The following is an 18,709-nucleotide window of genomic DNA, read 5'->3' as shown; positions in this document are numbered from 1 at the left end:
TATGACACAACTGTTGCAGTGTTTTACATTTGATCATGGCCTAAGAAACCTTGACTAAGATTGAGCTCATTGAGATTTACATGTATGTATATATTTTATCGCAGCTGTCCCTGGATTCTTGTCCTATAATTTATCTTCTCTGTAATGGCAACTTTCAGATCTTGGGCAGTGTCCAATTCATTAAATTAAAATTATTTAAAATAAGTTTCTGTGGATTGCTATTCCTGATGTTCGATTTGTGCTCATTAAGTGCTTTGCCCAGAGACTGTCCTGTTTGTCCTATAGAGTGCAGAGGGGCATTGTTGGCAACAGATGGCAAAGATAACATTGGCAGAGGAATAATTAAATGCACTCTTGATGTTGTGTGTGACATTGTTCAATCCTGTAATAGTGTTGCCAGAATAAATACGGGGGCAGAGCTGATATCTGAGTTTGTAGAAGGGCTTAGTTCCCATCTCAGTGTCCATTGTGTTTCAGTAGTTGCTTGAGATTGGGGAGTTGACTTGAGATTGGGGAGTTGATTGGGGAGTATAGGCCTGCCATCAGGGATGCAGTGAAGATAATTTATGAAGCATTGAGTGGTCTCTGTTGTGGGCTGAAAGTGACAACTAGTAGAGTTTGGCTGTTTTCTCTTCTGGGTCTGTCATGCAGTAGGTTGCTTCTGGGTATTCATCTTGCCCTTTTAATTTGTTCTTTAACCACACTGGACATGTATTTTAGTCTGAGGAATGCATTTTATAGATCCTTGAGTTTGGAGTCTCTATCCTGTGGGTTCAAGCAAATGTGATTGTATCTGAGGGCTTCAATATTAACTGAGATTAATTTAGCCAAATGTACAAATAGTTGTTAGGTTGTCCCACTCTTGTGTCTGAGGAAGTATACTTGTCCATGAAAGCTCACATTAAAATACAACAGTTAGTCTTTAAGGTGCCACAATTTTTTTGTCTTTTTTTGTTTTAGACCTGCTATCGATATCATCCATTGTGATGTTCTAGGTGCTTTTACAGCAGAAACTTTTAGGAGCTTCCTGCTGGAATATTTTGTGGCTACAGTTCTATGAAGGAATTCCTATTGACAGTCCAGTATTTTCATTATGAAATAACTAAGGACGCAGGGCTAAGCATTCACCTAGGAAACCTATTTTTAGTTAATGATCAGTGTGGCTTCTGTAGCAATTATGCCTCATGCATAACATTCTGGTGGCAATAACTAAAACATCTCTAGCTTCTAATGAAATTAGTTTGGAGTTGGGTGTTTTTTTTTCTCTTTTGTTTTAAATGAAATCTGATTTCTACCTGGGGGGCTTCTGTTCGCACAGACAGGATTTCAAAGAGGTAAAAGTCACTCCAGGCTTCTGAAGGTGGGTGTTAACACAGAAAAGTTGCACTGGCAGCTGCCTTCACAGTGAAATACAGGAGCCAGCTCCAGAGTGTTCAGTGAGCAGGACTCCCTTCTGAAGCACAGGTGTCCTCTTCTTTGAAAATTGTTGAAATTCCTCCTTGGGAAAAAAAACCCAAACTAAATCAGAGAGAAAGCGCAGTGGAATCCTTGCACCTGTCAGGCTTATTAATTGTTCCAGAGGAATGAGGGCGCTTGGCTGAGTAAAAGTACCAGCCAAGCTGCATTAACAATGAACAAATAGGAAACATTCACTTCTCAAACAAAGCTTTGCTTATGTTTAAAATATGTTGGCTGCTGCCTCTTCCTCCTCCCTTCGGAGCCTTTCAGTGTATTCTTTGTGTTATTTCCTAGCATGATGCTCCTAATTTTACCTCTCTGATAAGAACATTCTGGTCACTTTCTCTGAAAGGAGACTATGTGACAAATCTATATCAACTTATCCATGGTAATACTTCTATTACTTGGGGGAACATGGGAATCTTACCCCCTGCCCAGTTGCTGTATCAATGAGTTCCTTACAAACACGTTTTAACCTTAAAGCCTTAGTTTTTGTTTTTTTTAAAAAAAAAGAAGTTCTGGTGGACATGCATTCTTTTTGCCAGAAGCTTTATTTCCAGAACATGCAGTTCACTGAATATGTGTTAAGCTGCTAACCTTGCTCAATATGATAAGCAGCAAGGTCAATCATACTGTAGATAATAGGCACAGATAATGAGACTTATAAAGTGAATTTAAATAATAAATAGGTAAGTAAATACCTCCCAAAAACCACAACCAGACTTGGCCATTAATCTTTTGTATACTAAGAGCTCCTTTGTTGCAATGTGCGTGTTTTCTAGGTAAACCTTCTGCAAAAAGGGCATCCATCCTGCAAGAGGAACTGAGCACATTCCGTACCAGAAGGTAAACTGATACGTGCTCTCTTGATTGCAACACTTCTCAGCCGGCTTTGGTGAGCCACAAAGGGTAGTGAAAATAAAGCCAGCAGGACGGCGAAAAGTATCTCATGTTTTCTGTAAACAGAGCATCTTTGAGAAGTTTCCCGCCTCCCATCATTTCAGCACTTGCTTAGTAGAATTAGGTAGCAAGATGAGAACTTGCAGGTATGTTGCAAGCCTGGGCTTCACCTCGGCATTCATGATGAGACGGTAGCTCAGCACACAGCTGCAGGCATGCAGAGGTGCCGCCGCCTTTCAAGATAAAGGAAGGTGATGCAATTTGTAATATTACAGATGGTATCTTCAAAGCACCGGATTTTCACCCACTTTGGTTTTCCGTAGATATTTACCCTATCATGAATAAATGTCCACATGTGTTGCAATAGCAAGACAAGGGCGCTCTGTGCCCTTAGAACAGAGTGAGTCACATGGGTGATTAAATAAAAGGCACCTTCCAGATGATGTCACTGAGGATTTTCACACTGATAGAGACCTAACTATCACTTGACCCATCTATAAAGGAGCAGGATATGCAAATCCTGTTTTAATTGAAACTTCATGTAAGATATGATAGCCTTTGAATGTAGCACCATGTCAGATCTTCTCAACAAGCTATGCTACAGGACTCTGCCTATTTAAAACACACTGATAGTAAAATGTTAGCAACCTGCTCTTTGCACTTTTTACTGTTAAAAACTGTACTACTGAAGGAGGCCAAGAAGTCATAACTAGAAACTAGAGCATTTTCTATTGTGCCCCCTCATTTATGGAATAAATTACCTTTTGAGGTTGCCAGGTACCCACCCTCCCAGTTTTTAAAAAAACTCCAAAAAATTGAACTATTTAAAGCTGGCTTTTATTAATGTCCTCCTTTTTGATGACCTGCACTTTAAATCTGGTTTATATTGGCTTCAGTGATCCATGTTGCATTCTATTGTATTTTATTGTTTTGTTTTGCATTGTATTGTTTACTTGCACATTAATTTGTTTTTAATTTATTAGATTATTTTTATGCATTTGTAGGTTCCTAACTGCCCAGAGAGTGCACATTGTACTATCAGGCAGCAGATTAGTTAGTTAGTTAGTTAGTTAGTTAGTTAGTTAGTTAGTTAGTTAGTTAGTTAGTTAGTTAGTTAGTTAGTTAGTTAGTTAGTTAGTTAGTTAGTTAGTTAGTTAGTTAGTTAGTTAGTTAGTTAGTTAGTTAGTTAGTTAGTTAGTTAGTTAGTTAGTTAGTTAGTTAGTTAGTTAGTTAGTTAGTTAGTTAGTTAGTTAGTTAGTTAGTTAGTTAGTTAGTTAGTTCGTTAGTTCGTTCGTTCGTTCGTTCGTTCGTTCGTTCGTTCGTTCGTTCGTTCGTTCGTTCGTTCGTTCGTTCGTTCGTTCGTTCGTTCGTTCGTTCGTTCGTTCGTTCGTTCGTGAAAGAAAGAAAGAAAGAAAGAAAGAAAGAAAGAAAGAAAGAAAGAAAGAAAGAAAGAAAGAAAGAAAGAAAGTTGACCTGTTTGTGATGTTATTGTCTGGTCGGACATATTATATATATTTCTAACCAGGCTAATATATCAGAAATAATTCAGCTCCCCACTGTGCCTCCTGGGAGAAAAACCTGCCTTGTATCACCTTGGCTAAACTGCCCATTCCAAGAGACTGGTAAGGCACTTCTGAATACTTTATTCCTAGGAAATCCTGGCAAGGCTTACCATAAGTCTAAATTGACTTGATTACACAAAATTGTGCTTATCAGTTTCTCAAGTCAGATATGACCAGACCTCAGCTATGTTCTACCATACTGCAACTGAAGACTTCCACACTTAGCCATATTCTTTCATTAGATCCAGACTTGAAAACCATGGTTACTGCAATTAAACCAATCAACCAGGATTTGAAACCATTGTACATCATCGTCATTTAGTCGTGTCCGACTCTTCGTGACCCCATGGACCAGAGCACGCCAGGCCCTCTTATCTTCCACTGTGTCCCGGAGTTGTGTCAATTTCATGTTGGTTGCTTCGCAGACACTGTCCAGCCATCTCATCCTCTGTCATCCCCTTCTCCTTTTGCCGTCACACTTTCCTAACATCAAGGTCTTTTCCAAGGAGTCTTCTCTTCTCATGAGATGGCCAAATTATTGGAGCCTCAGCTTCAGGATCTGTCCTTCCAGTGAGCACTCAGGGTTGATTTCCTTCAAAATGGATAGGTTTGTTCTCCTTGCAGTCCAGGGGAGTCTCAAGAGCCTCCTCCAGCACCACAATTCAAAGGCATCAATTCTTCGGCGGTCAGCTTTCTTTATGGTCCAGCTCTCACTTCCATACATCACGACAGGAAAAACCATAGCTTTGACTATTCAGACTTTTGTTGGCAAGGTGATGTCTCTGCTTTTTAAGATGCTGTCAAGGTTTGTCATCGCTTTCCTCCCAAGAAGCAGGCGTCTTTTAATTTCGGGGCTGCTGTCTCCATCTGCAGTGATCATGGAGCCCAAGAAAGTAAAATCTGTCACTGCCTCCATATCTTCCCCTTCAATTTCCCAGGAGGTGATGGGACCCGTGGCCATGATCTTAGTTTTTTTGATGTTGAGTTTCAGGCTGTTTTTTGCACTCTCCTCTTTCACCCTCATTACAAGGTTCTTTAATTCCTTCTCACTTTCTGCCATCAGAGTGGTATCATCTGCATATTGGAGGTTGTTGATATTTCTTCCGGCAGTCTTAATTCCGGTTTGGGATTCCTCCAGTCCAGCCTTCCGCATGATGCATTCTGCATATAAATTAAATAAGCTGGGGGACAATATACAGCCTTGTCGTACTACCATTATACATATATAATGGTATATTTCAATCCTGGTAACTGGAGACGTACAGTGGTGCCCCGCATAGTGACGATAATCCATCCCGAAAAAATCGTCGCTATGTGGATTCGTCGCTATGCAGGGCAAAAAAGCCCATAGGAACGCATTAAAACACGTTTAATGCGTTCCTATGGGCAAAAAACTCAACGTTATGTGAAAACCGTTTCGCTGCCCAGTAAGTGAGGAAAGGGCGCAAAAACACAGCAGGTGGCCATTTTCTTTACCCGGTGGCCATTTTGGAACTGCCGATCAGCTGTTAAAAAACATCGCTATGCAAAAATCGGTAAGCGAGACGCTTAGCAATCATCGCAAAGCGATGTTTTACCATTGCTCGTTATGAATCGCTCATTATGCGGGGCACCACTGTATATGAAGTTTGCCAGCACAGGTGGCCGACCCAATTGGACCCTTCCCCCACAAACCAGCCGGGATACTGCTGCGATTGGGGTGCTTTTGATTATGCTAGCCGCATGCTTTGCACAGCAAGTGATAAGTAGGCGCCTGGTTCAGGAGGGGAGGGTCCAATCAGGGCATCCCCCTGTGCTGGCGAGCTTTGCATTCATTTCCCTTGGGAGATGAACATGAAGCTCCCATGTCTACTGGTAACTGTATTTTCCCAGTTCTGTGGCAAGAAGAGAGTACATTTCATTAACACAGGATGTCTTCAGTCATGTACTAGGCAATTTGGCAATCCAGGAGTTGGGACAGAGATTGGGAATGGCTTTGCACACCATTCTAGTACTCGGGAAGGAGTATATTGCACACATGGAACTACTTTTCCACACAATAACATCTAACTTTTTGTGCCAGCCAGAGTTGTCCAGGTCTCTACCTGCCCCCATGCTTCATCAATCTTCAGATTTCCAAGAGGCACACTAGACCTTTTTTCCAAAAACATAAATGATTTGCTATTTCAGTCCTTTAAAATGCACAGCAGACCTGAAATAGCTCTAAAATGGAAAACTGGAGGCTTCTGGGGATGCAGTTACCCATTTGTAAGCAGGAAACCACATCTCTAAAGCTCAGGATTGTGCAGCTGCTCAGGACAACATGAAAGAAACTACTTTAGTTCAGGACTTCCTCTAAACTTAAGTAGCCAGTGAATCCTGTTCTGGTTGTCAAGTTGTGGTGACCCATCTCTTTGTTACACAAAGGCAATAATCATTAGTATAGTCCTAACACCTTGCCTGCAAATCTGCCTTATTTAAAATTGCTGCCCACAGCAATGTAAATGCAAAGGTGTATTTGGATAAAAGTATGACAGGTATTTCTTACTGCTTGCACAAACAAGCTGAAGCCAATAGCTAAGAAACTTCCATATACAGTGTAAGAAAGAGTTTAGGTGCCACCCCAACATAAGCTGTACACATCGCCCATTTGGATCTCCCTGCTGCCTTTTTACAGGCAGGTGTCTCTGGAGCAAAACCACAGTGTGCTTCTGAATATATCAATCATGCCCTTTCTAATGGTGGTTAATAGAGCAGGTCCCTCTTGAGTGGGGAGATTGGCCATTAGGCCATAGGAAAGCATCTGATGGCATTGTGAATCATGCAAGCTAAAATTATGGTTGAGGAAAACATTTTATTTTTCAGGTGGTGACTGACGTTGACTGCTTTGTTCAAGTGTCCAGTGGACTTCTATCAGCAGGTTTGAAGATTTGGATCTTGTGAGCTAATCTAAGAGATCAATGGCAGTTTACTTAACACATCCAAAAATGTAATTCACTTCATAAAAGCACATCCCTCATTCATAACAGTACTTTAAGTTCCCAGATATTTGAATCATTTTATCATTATAATATAGTTTTTATGCTTTTGATATCAATCAATCAATAGTTTATTTACAGTCCTTAGACCAGTCACATATGCTTTTGATATATTCAGTATTTGTATTTATCAATAGACTTATTGAAAAACTTAATTTTGTTTGCTCACATTGCTTTTGTAAGTGACTTTGTGATGAAATTTTATTCACTTTTTATGCATGCTGAGAATCACGTCCTTATAATAATAATCATTATTATACTGTTCAAAATATGTTGGAACATATGTGGCATTGTTTTCATGTTCACATACTATTAAAATATTTTTGTACATTTTTGTTTCCACATTATTTCCATTTCCAACAACATTTCCCTTCCCACCAGAGTGCCTGCAAAGATTCCATGGGATGTTTTTTCTGATGTGACAATGTCTTCTCATAAGTGTATTTGATTGCATAGACTTTTCTGATTTTGGAAGAGACTAACAGATCATGACCATTGTTTTCATTAATTGTTTGAATGCTGAATTCTTTTGCAAAAGATTCTGAGAATATATTTATTTTGGAATAAATTACTATAGAATAATATGGCTTAAATTCACAATAAAGCAGTTCCATTGATTTACAGGGATCAAAGATATATTTCCCTACTTAAGCATTAGATGAGGAAATTGTCTCAAACTTATATCTCCTTCAAGTGGTTTTGCCTTTCATACTCACTTTTATTCACTTTGGAACTGCCTGATGTATGTTTGTTAAAATCAAGTCTAGAAAAGGAAGTACTAATACTGACAAAACCAAGGATTGCTTACATACTTTATATAAAGCATGTACTTAAAAGTGTTCTAAAAGCAGAATGCTGGAAAAGGCATATTCTGGAGAAATTAAGCTGTTTATTTTAAAACTTAGGATCCAAAATTCCATATTTCCATATGTGACTGTTTTCTATATCCTAGTACAAACTATTATGTAAAATAGAACCTTTGGTTTCTGAATGCAGGATGCATGTATCAATTGTAAATCAATTGTAATACATACATATATCGTATATGCCTTTTGTCCCTCTGAAATGGACCACTGAGTAGATAAATCCATGTTGTGCACGTTACCTCCAAATGCTGTTAAACTTCATCAGCCCCAGCCAGAATGCCTAGTGGTCAGGGGCAGTCGGTGTCCCTGTATGAATCACCAAAATATTATTGCCGCTGCTGTAAAATTCATAGAAGCTGTGATTGGGCAACGACTGTGTCCCCTGCCCCCTTTTGGTGTTTTAAAGACATGTGCCAAGTAATACATGTGTGTGCCTCTCACAACTGGAGAAGCATTGTACCAAAATACTTCCAAAGATGGCAACCAGACAGTACCAATGTTATGTGGATCAGTAGTTTGGTGTTTTTTTTTTTTTTACATATTTTCTTTATTTCATTAGTTATGCCATCCATGCTGTGCAACCCCTAGGAAATGGCTGATAGCGATGGCTGGTGGGGCTAAGAGTGATCTGGAGGCCGTTGTCCTTGGTTGTCCTCTGGAGGCCTGATTTGCAACCTGGCCAAGGCAATGAGGTAGAGCCAGGAGCTCAAGTCTGGGAAGCAGCCGTGTCAGCTATTTATTGGATTCATGGACAATTTGACCCTGAGACATTAGGAGTGGGACTCTGAGAAGCAGCCTTAAGCGTGTTTAAATGGCAGAGTGCAGAACACTGGCCTCTCTCTGTGTGTGTGTGTGTGTGTGTGTGTGTGATAGAGGGTGGAATGTGACTATGGGACAATCGGAAGAGAGGAACCTGGTTTTGGTCAGAACCCATGATGTGCTTGGAAAAGTTGGACAATCGCTGCCCCACTTTCAACAGGTTTATATTATCATACTATGTCAGACTCAAAAGACTTTTCATCTTACTACTATTCATTTCAAAAACCCAGGACTAATAGCATAGCCAGACTGTGTAATGTTAAATGTATAATCATTTTGTAGTATTATTTGACCAGTATTTCACTTAGGTTAATTTATGCTGATTTAATTCATTTCAAGTTCTTAATTTCTTGATGTTCAGCTATTTCTAGTACATGTTTATCTTTATTAGTTTTGGGTTTATTATTTTATTCGCTCTCTGTTTTTTTGCTAGGGGTCTTAAGCCTTGTGTAATTTGTTTTTCTATCTTTTTAATTTAGGGACCTTTTACTTTAGATTAGGGTATCAGGAAGTTTTTGCCCCCTGTGGAGTGATAGGGCTAGTTGAGACATGTGAAGAGGAAAGGGACTGGGTCAGAAGATAAATATGTTCGAATATAATAAGATTCAGGGGATAGCAGTGGTATCGGGGCATGGAGGTTATGCACTGGGTGGGGGGAGCTATTGTGCTAGGAGGGTTGAGATGAAGAAATTAATCCCTATTCTAAGCTCTTACACCCTCACCCTCTGAAAAGAGTGAAGCAACCAGCTCTGTTGTTCCAGTCCAACCCTTCTACTGCTGAATGCCAGGTCTGTCCAAAACAAATCTCAGCTTATTTATAACTTAATAGTGGATGAGAGGGCTGACCTGGCATGTATTACTGAGACCTGGGTGGGTGCAGAGAGAGCACTTACCTTCTCCCAACTGTGTTCCCCTGGGTATTCCGTCCAGCACCACAACAGACTGGATGGACTGGGTAGGGAAGGGTCGCCAACGTGCAAAGAGATTCCATCCATGTTTTCAGGACTTCCTTGCTGTTGCTTCTTCAGACCTAGGGTGGGATGCAGAGATAGATTTGGGATAGGAGTTATCTCTGCATGTGGTCAGTCCCACTCATAGAGCAGGACACACTCTGGAACTGGTGTTTATGATGGTTCAGGGAGGCTATGATCCAAAGATGTCAGACATGAGTTCCTTTGCCTTGTCATCGTCACCACATGGAAATATTTGTGCTCACCGTGTCTGTCCTCCCTGGGGGAGATTGGATTGGTGAAGATGGTTTGCCCATGGAGATTTCTAGTGGATGATACATTTCAGGAGGCCTTGGGAAGGTATCTAACTGACCTGGCTGACAAGCCTCTCAAAGGTCAGGTCAATAGATGATACGCTGAAATGGCCCAGGTGGTTGATATGCTCACTCCCAAATGCCTTCTCCACTCCAGATCTGTCCCTTTCTCTGGTTCAAAGAGGAGCTTTGGGCTATGAAGTCCTTTCAGAAACAGCTAGAGAGTAGATGGAGGAAGGGTCTGTGGGAATTAAATTTAGCTGTGGCAAAGGAATTCACCAGGAAACACTCTAATACCATAAAATCAGTGAAAACAGCTTTTAACATCAAGATAATCAGTGAGGTAGCAAACCAACAAGCAGAGCTCTTTCATATAGTCTGCAGCTTCTCTGTCTGTGATCAGCTTCAGTATGGGAATTTCAGCTGTGATCAGTTTGTGGCCTATTTTAGATTGAAAATAGAGGCCATCGGACATGATAGAGGCCATTCCTAATGCTGAGGGAGGCCCGAAGAGAAAGAACAAGAAAGTGGGCCTTCATCACAGTGGCCTCTCTCCTCCGGAACAATTCCCCCCCCCCCAGAAATTTGTCTGACTCCCTCCCTGGGTGTCTTTAAGAGCCATCTCAAGATCCGGCTCTTTAGGCAGGCCTTCCCTCCTGTCAATACCTACCATATTTTTTTCATTTATAACACGCCCCCATTTATAAGACGTCCCCCAATTTTCTAACCCCAAAATTAAGAAAACTTAGCTTTGAGGATTCAGCCTCTGAGCTCAGAATGTCGAACATTTTGTCTCTGTTGACTCTTGAGTCTACAGGCTCCACCTCCAAAGAGGTGTATTCCAGTTTGTTTGTTCAGGACCAGCTAACGTCAGTTCCATAAGGCTCGTGATTGGAGGAAGCTAAGCCTCCTGACTGCAGGAAACTAAGCCTCATGGCTGAAGCAAGACTGTTTAGAGAGGCAAGGTACGTGCCGTTTCGTACTTCTGTGTAAAAGATGCCCCTTAATTTTTAGGGTAATGATTTTAGGAAAAAGTGGCATCTTATAGATGGAAAAATACAATAATTTATTTGCCATCTTCAATTGTATTACTGTTGTTATTTTACTTTATTATTCTTGAGTGTTGTTAGCCACCCAGAGTAGACATTGCTCTAGATGGGCAGGAGATGGATGGATGGATGGATGGATGGATGGATGGATGGATGGATGGATGGATGGATGGATGGATGGATGGATGGATGGATGGATGGATGGATGGATTTTTTTTAATGATCTGGACTCTGCCACCAGAGTAGTCGTATCGAGACTCCAGGGCACTGCCTTTTCTGGTTTTGTTGGATCATTTTCACCCTATAATATCTGAAGATGTGGCCAAAGTGCTTGCAACATATAAGCCTACTACTTCAATACTCGATCCTTGCCCATCCTGGTTTTTAAAATGAGCCAGTGATAATGCAGTGGATGGGCTGTACATCTGATGAACTTATAACTACAGAAGGGTCATATTCCCACCTGTGTAAAAGAAACTATAGTGTGGCCCATCTTAAAAAGATCAAAGCTGGCAACCAATGAGTTGAATAATTATAGTCTGCTCATCAATATTCCTATTTTGGGCAAGCTGATTGAACAAATGGTAGCAGAGCAGTCTAGGCATTTCTGAAAGAAACAGACTGCCTTCATCCATTCTAGTTGGGATGTAGGCCACAGCATGGTACTGAGCCAGGATTACTCACACTGCACAATGACTTTTTAAGGGCAGCCGATAGGGCAGGAATGACCTTGTTGGATTTCCTTGCTCTCTTAGTGGCTTTTGATACCATCTGCCATGATATTCTCCTGGAGAGGATATTGACATTAGAGATTGGCTCTCAGCTGGTTCCAAGCCTTTCTCAATGTCTGTGTCCTGCGAGTCCAGCTTGGAGAGTGGTTATCGTTCCTTGTGTGGTTCCTCCAGTGCTTTTCAAGGTTGCTGGAAGATGTCATATGGATAGCTTTTTTAACTGTTCCACATCTTTAGTTAAATTAGATGCAGTGTGTTTGTCTACACCCCTATAACAAGGCATATACCTTCCTGTTTTTATGCATTTCTCTGCTCCTCTTTCCCCTTTTTAAATTTTTTGTGTGTGGATTCATTGGTGTGTCAGCAGAATGCCCTTGCTGGCCATGTACTGATCTGGGGCATTTTTTTCCTGTTTCCACACTGGATTATCCTCAATAATGGAGAATCCACAGCCCTTTTGATAGAAGCATACCAATGCACCAACACTCACATTTGAAAACTTTTTTAAAAAATTAAGGGAGTTGAATGACAGCTGGTGGTGGTGGTGGGACAGCACACCAGATGTAAAGGAAATGAATCAGTTTTGTAGTACGCACTCTATGGAATGTTGGTTGTACTGCGAAATGAAACAGAGAACAAATATAGTAGTAGACTCCCAACAGGCTGGATCTGATGTGGAGAAAGCACAGATGGAGAACAAAAGAATCTGTGATGGCCATATGTCATCTGAAACCAGACACCCCAAAAAAAGGACTGAAACTCACGGGGAGTAACCTGGAAACATTTTGCTGGTGTGGCCACATCTGAGAGTGGCTTTCCTCAGGTCACCTAGTGAGTTCCCTGTAACAGCAGGATTCAAGTAGGGGTTTTTTTGATTTGTGTATTGTTAGGTTGTTGTCAGCATATTCATTACTAACATTTCAAAATGTTATCTTGTAAGGCATACAGAAAACAGTGGCAGGTAGAATACTTTAGTACCTAGAAACTAGCTCTGCCACCAGGTTGCCCTCAGTGTTGCCCAACGTGCATCTGCTGAATGAGACAATAGATTGGTGGTATCTTTGTCCAAACACCACATAATCTAATAAATAGAGTTGTCCACATACAGACCTGAAGAAAGTGCTGTTAAAAACATGTTCAGTTATGTTCGTTCGTTCGTTTAGTCATTTAGTCGTGTCCGACTCTTCATGACCCCATGGACCAGAGCACGCCAGGCCCTCCTATCTTCCGCTGCCTCCCAGAGTTGGGTCAGATTCATGTTGGTTGCTTCGGTGACACTGTCCAACCATCTCATCCTCTGTCGTCCCCTTCTCTTCTTGCCTTCACACTTTCCCAACATTAAGGTCTTTTCCAGGGAGTCCTCTCTTCTCATGAGATGGCCAAAGTATTGAAGCCTCAGCTTCAGGATCTGTCCTTCCAGTGAGCACTCAGGGTTGATTTCCTTTAGAATTGATAGGTTTGTTCTCCTTGCAGTCCAGGGGAGTCTCAAGAGTCTCCTCCAGCACCACAATTCAAAGGCATCAATTCTTCGGCGGTCAGCTTTCTTTATGGTCCAGCTCTCACTTCCATACATCACGACTGGAAAAACCATAGCTTTGACTATTCGGACTTTTGTTGGCAAGGTGATGTCTCTGCTTTTTAAGATGCTGTCAAGGTTTGTCATCACTTTCTTCCCAAGAAGCAGGCGTCTTTTAATTTCTTGGCTGCTGTCTCCATCTGCAGTGATTATGGAGCCCAAGAAAGTAAAATCTGTCACTGCCTCCATATCTTCCCCTTCTATTTGCCAGGAGGTGATGGGACCAGTGGCCATGACCTTAGTTTTTTTGATGTTGAGTTTAAGACCGTTTTTTGCACTCTCCTCTTTCACCCTCATTACAAGGTTCTTTAGTTCCTCCTCACTTTCTGCCATCAGAGTGGTATCATCTGCATATCGGAGGTTGTTGATATTTCTTCCGGCAATCTTAATTCCGGTTTGGGATTCCTCCAGTCCAGCCTTCCGCATGATGTATTCTGCATATAAATTAAATAAGCTGGGGGACAATATACAGCCTTGTCATACTCCTTTCCCAATTTTGGACCAATCAGTTGTTCCATATCCAGTTCTAACTGTTGCTTCCTGTCCCACATATAGGTTTCTCAGGAGATGGATAAGGTGGTCAGGCACTCCCATTTCTTTAAGGACTTGCCATAGTTTGCTGTGGTCCACACAGTCAAAGGCTTTTGCATAATCAATGAAGCAGAAGTTCAGTTATGACTGAAGATCAAATCAGATAAAGTGGTCAGGTTGCGTTGAGAAGCTGATAGTCTGTTTGTCCTCCAATGGCAGGATTTCGTCAAAGTTTGTGAAATTAAATTTCCAAATTAAGCTTCTGTTTTGTTTATCACAAAACAAAACAAGGTAATTAGCAAGATGCGGAGGAGGTCAGAAAAACCTGCACTTTGGAGAAGCAGACATCTTTTACCAGATAAAGGCGCTCTGTTTTTAAATGCAAATAAAGGGTCTTGTATAGTTTGCTGCTACAAATGAAGGAGAAAGATATAAAAAGATAAGGAAATCAGCTCGCTGACCAGTTTTTACCAACACCACATGCTAAAACTCCAATCTTGGAAAGTTGTGTCCAAAAATGTTTGTTTGTTTGTTTGTTTAGCCTTATATACCGCCCATCTAGAACATGTCTACTCTGGGCGGTTTACACAAAATACAAAAACCAAAGATACAAATATAATAAATTAGTTGCATTTATAGTTCTATGATCCACCCAATCCCTCTTTTTTATGTTACTCATTCAACACATGTGTTCATTTTTCTTCCCATGAAATATTATTGTCCCTTTATTTGCTGTGTGCTACATAATGACGCTTTAATTATAACATGGTGTAGGTTTATTTTTATCCTCCTCTTCCTTGTCTTGTTAGTTGTCTGACTCTCCTATAAAAACAACTGGGGGGGCATTCATGCTGTGTTCAGACTTTTCTCCTAGTAGAGAGGGCTCCACCTCTGAAAGGAAGAAAATATTTGTGATTGCTTAAAGGTTACCATGAAAAATACAGGGCACCCTTGATGCTGAGCCGTAGATAATGCAGCAAGATTATGAGTTCTCTTTGAAACCCTTCTCTGCCCTCTCCAAGTCTCAGGGTGCCAAAGGCCCCCCGGCACTAGGCCTGGTTTTAAAGGGAAGAAAAGGAACAGAGAATATCAAGCAATGGGAGAGAAAGTTACAGAACACAAGGTCATTTTAATTCATAGCTCCCTTTTTAAAAAAAAGTCTCAGCTTTCCTCAGCTTTGATATATTTGTTCAGAAAAATCACTCCTCTTTAAGGCTTGTCGTTAAAAGAAAGTTGGCCCTTTAAAGTGCATTATCAAAGACTGCAGAAATGGTAAGTTACAAAAACTGAAAATATGTGATCAGTTTTAAGGCTGCTAACCCAAAGCCCATTTAAAATCTGTTTGGCTTCTGCAGTAGTGGCTGCTGCTGCTGCTGCTGCTGCTGCTGCTGCTGCTTCTTCTTCTTCTTCATCATCTTCTTCTTCTTCTTCTTCTTCTTCTTCTTATTATTATTATTATTATTATTATTATTATTATTATTATTATTATTATTATTATTATCATCATCATCATCATCATCATCATCATCATCATCGGTGGTGGTGGTGGTGGTGGTGGTGGTAGGGTTTCCTTCCTTCATACAAGATAGAACAAACATGCTCCATCCTTCATCCTGTTTCCATTAGATTCTGCAGCCCCCAAAAGTCTCTTAAAATTCATTGTTGCTTTTCTAGATTTTTAAAACCAGTTTTCACACACCTGCCCTCTGAACCAGAGGCCAATGGGTTCTTCCCTGGTCTGGGAAAAGACAAGACAGAAGAGAATACCAAAGAATAGAAGCATGTGAAGTTTAAAATACAAAGCCAGAAAAAACACCAAATTCGTTAACTTGAACTTGGGTTATAAAATAAAAAATGGAAGCCTTTTTCGTTGTTTTTCATTATTATAAGTGATCCCCAGCTAAGTGATTATTTTTAAATGTTTTCATTGCAATACTTGTACATTCAGGCCACATGGCTTCCTTCCAGGGAAATTAAATGTGGGCTTTATCCTGAACTAAAGAATCCTCATGCAGATCTGCCCAACTCAGTGGCTCAATGAGCAAGCTCATTCCATCTAACACTTTAAGAGAAGAAGGGAGCATTTTTCCAAGCTTCTCTGCAAGGGTTATCCTTTTGCCTCAAAACTTTTTTAAGTGTGACTCTGAATAACTAGAAATGTGAAGTGAAGCAGGACCCATGTTTCATCCTGTTAGGAAGACAACAGACACCGGACTTTATTCTGAAAAGCTGCAGGGCTGAAGAGAAAATGTGCAACCAGCACAACAATGTGTTTCTCTCCCCCACAAGAAATAAATGATGTGCAATTATGAGGCTGTGGGGGTTTTAAGTATTTCAGTTCCCATAGTATTCTTCTGATGGCAGTTCAATGAGGCTGTAGACCTCGCTCTGACCATTTGGTCATTCCAAGAGGGTCAGCTGGTGGTATCACAGCTCACACTCCCAAAGTGTGAAGTGCCCCACTTGCCATTTTAGCACTTCTGAGAATGTTTCAGATGTGCCTCTCTGCCTTAAGTCATGAATGTTTCCCTGCAGTTCTGGCCAGTGTGTTTGGAAGTGTTGTATTTGATGGAGCAAGGGTTAGCTTTGTAACATGGAATACATAGCACGAAACACACCAATAACTCAAGTTTTCAGTTCAAAAGACAATTTCACAAAATAAGGAAGTTTAATTGCAAATATTTTGCACATCCTCTTTAGGCCAATTCAGACAGAAGCCACGAGTTTTTAAAGTGTAATGGAAAATGCACATTTGAATCATCATTATATTAATTGATTGTCAAAACTTAGACGGAGGAAGAGAAACATTGAGTGACACATCCCTTAGGGAAGAACCAAAGTTGCATTTTGGGGGTCGTAATGGAAAAAGAGATTTCAGGGGTGTCAACATGCTGAAAGCTAAATGATGAGGTATAGTCAATATCTGACTGCAACAGCAAAAAGAATATTTCAAGAATATTCGCTGTGTTTAATTTGTATGTCTCAGAATTGATGGAAGCTGGGTGTTTCTCAAGGTAAGAAAGATGTGATCAACCCACATTGTGGGTTGCCTCTCAGATGCCACACAAGGGAAGACAGTTGTGCTTCTATCCATGACATGTTGTCTCCATCAGCATAACTTACCATTTCCCTGAAAATATGTCCTAACTTGAAAATAAATCCTAGTATGATTTTTCAGAATGCTCATAATGTAAGCCCTTCCCCAAAAATAAGCCCCAGTTAAGTGAAACTCTGCCCACCACCATTGTGCTGCAACCAGAAGAAGTTGACATGACTGTATTTGAATAAATGTAGATTGTTGTACATCAGAAAAAAAATCCCCTGAAAATAAGCCCTAATGTGTTTTTTGGAGCAAAAATTAATATAAGACTCTGTCTTATTTTCAGGGAAACACGGTATTTGAAGTTTCCAAGAGACACTGCTTGTGTCCCAAAAAGGGATTTTATTTCCCCAGTGTAAACATCTTAGTTCCAGCAGATGAGAGTTGTTGTTTCCCCAAGTTGTTCTGTTCATGTCTCTGATGGTGTAAGGTCTTTGACAACAAAGACTTAAAACAAGGGGAATAATGCTGTACTTTACCAGACCAATTAAAAATGTAAAATAATCTAATTGAGTCAACAGCCACTGCTACTTTTTTACATTGGCTGATTTATTCTTCATTGATATTAGCCACTGTGGATATCAACAACTGAAGGGGGAAAGTGAGGTAGAACTTTTCAACTGAATAAAATAATGTGGAAATGAATGTGCCTTGGGTTTGAACAGCAACATCAGTCATTTTGCTTTGAAAAATATTTTTTAGAAAACATACTGGCCAAAGGGAAAGTTAGCTGTGTGGTTTAGTTATAACAACACACTCTCCTTAACTTCCCTTTCAAGATGCAACCTCAATTTAAGACCAGACTTCATTGGACATTTCCAGTAGTGAAGATTTCAGGGCATCCTTGGGATTAAGATGTTTGATAGTATGTGTCATAAGGACACGATAGCAGGCACAGCCTTGCCATTATACTGCATTACAACCTTAACAAGTTACCTGCACTTCAGTCTATAAGCTAGTTAGGTGCCAAAAGCTTGGAAATGCTGCTGTGTATCTTGTGTTCCTGCTAAGGAAACAAAAGGAACCTCAGGAGGAGGCAGGTGTTGCTCACTCCCCAGGATACAAGGAGCCATGAAACAAAAGACCCTGCAATGGTCACTCCTTTTCTGTCCTCTGAATGGAGCACTCAAATTTGACAAGTGGGTGGCAAGCTATCCATAGTTAAGCCCCCTTCTTCAGGAAAGATTTTGGCAAGTGCCAGCTCCCCCTTTCGCCTCTTGGTGTGGATTATGGAAAGAGCTCTGATGTGAGATTGGGTAAAGGTTCCCCTTGACATTTAGTCCAGTCGTGTCTGACTCTAGGGCGCGGTGCTCATCCCCGTTTCCAAACCTTAGAGCCAGCATTTGTCCATAGATAGTTTCCGTGGTCATGTGGGCAGCACCACTAGACACGGAACGCCGTTACCTTCCCACCGAGGTGGTACCTATTTATCTACTTGCATTTGCATGCTTTCAAACTGCTAAGTTGGCAGGAGCTGGTACAAGCGATGGGAGCTCATTCTGTTGCGTGGATTCGATCTTAGGACTGCTGGTCTTCTGACCTTGCAGCATAGAGAGAGCAAGTTTCAAACCAGATCCTTCATCATGGACATTCCTTAAAATGACATTGACCTGGTATCGAATCATTCTTACACCTCTGGGATCTTCTCCTTTTCTCTGTAACAGATGTCTTCCTGTTTTTTTTTAAATCACATCTTTTGCTGACCCCATGTTCTGAGTCAGTACAAAGGGGTATACATGCACACAGGTGGAGGTGTGTTCCATCTCAGAGGGAATTCCGGGACACTCAGGTTTTTCCCTCAGGAAGAGCCCTACGTAACCTCGTCCTGATCACACT

General features: G+C 40.9%; 1 protein-coding gene and 1 long non-coding RNA gene across 10 annotated transcripts in view; one reads left to right on the top strand and one right to left on the bottom strand.

Moving 5' to 3' along the window:
- Positions 1-8,041, top strand: part of CEP112 (centrosomal protein 112) — a 455,788-nt gene extending 447,747 nt beyond the window's left edge. For all 8 annotated transcript variants that reach the window (XR_013541089.1, XR_013541088.1, XM_072990811.2 and 5 more), the window contains 2 exons: positions 2,241-2,304; positions 6,765-8,041. Coding sequence is in view for 6 of the 8 variants with exons in the window: in XM_072990811.2 (XP_072846912.2) it covers positions 2,241-2,285 (45 nt within the window). In the remaining 2 variants the exon portion in view is untranslated. The remainder of the gene's footprint in view (positions 1-2,240; positions 2,305-6,764) is intronic.
- Positions 3,509-18,709, bottom strand: part of LOC110085881 (uncharacterized) — an 82,203-nt gene continuing 67,002 nt past the window's right edge. The window contains exons 5-6 of one of the 2 annotated variants that reach the window (XR_013541091.1): positions 9,516-9,652; positions 3,509-5,081 (exon numbers count right to left, since the gene is read on the bottom strand). This is a non-coding gene — a long non-coding RNA (uncharacterized LOC110085881). Of the gene's footprint in view, positions 5,082-9,515; positions 9,653-15,261; positions 15,512-18,709 lie in introns of those variants that run through there. The other variant, XR_013541092.1, reaches the window with a different exon arrangement.

This window comes from Pogona vitticeps, chromosome 2 (assembly GCF_051106095.1).
Source record: "Pogona vitticeps strain Pit_001003342236 chromosome 2, PviZW2.1, whole genome shotgun sequence".
Classification (NCBI taxonomy): Eukaryota; Metazoa; Chordata; class Lepidosauria; order Squamata; family Agamidae; genus Pogona; species Pogona vitticeps.
This window is presented reverse-complemented; position numbering and strand designations above follow the sequence as displayed.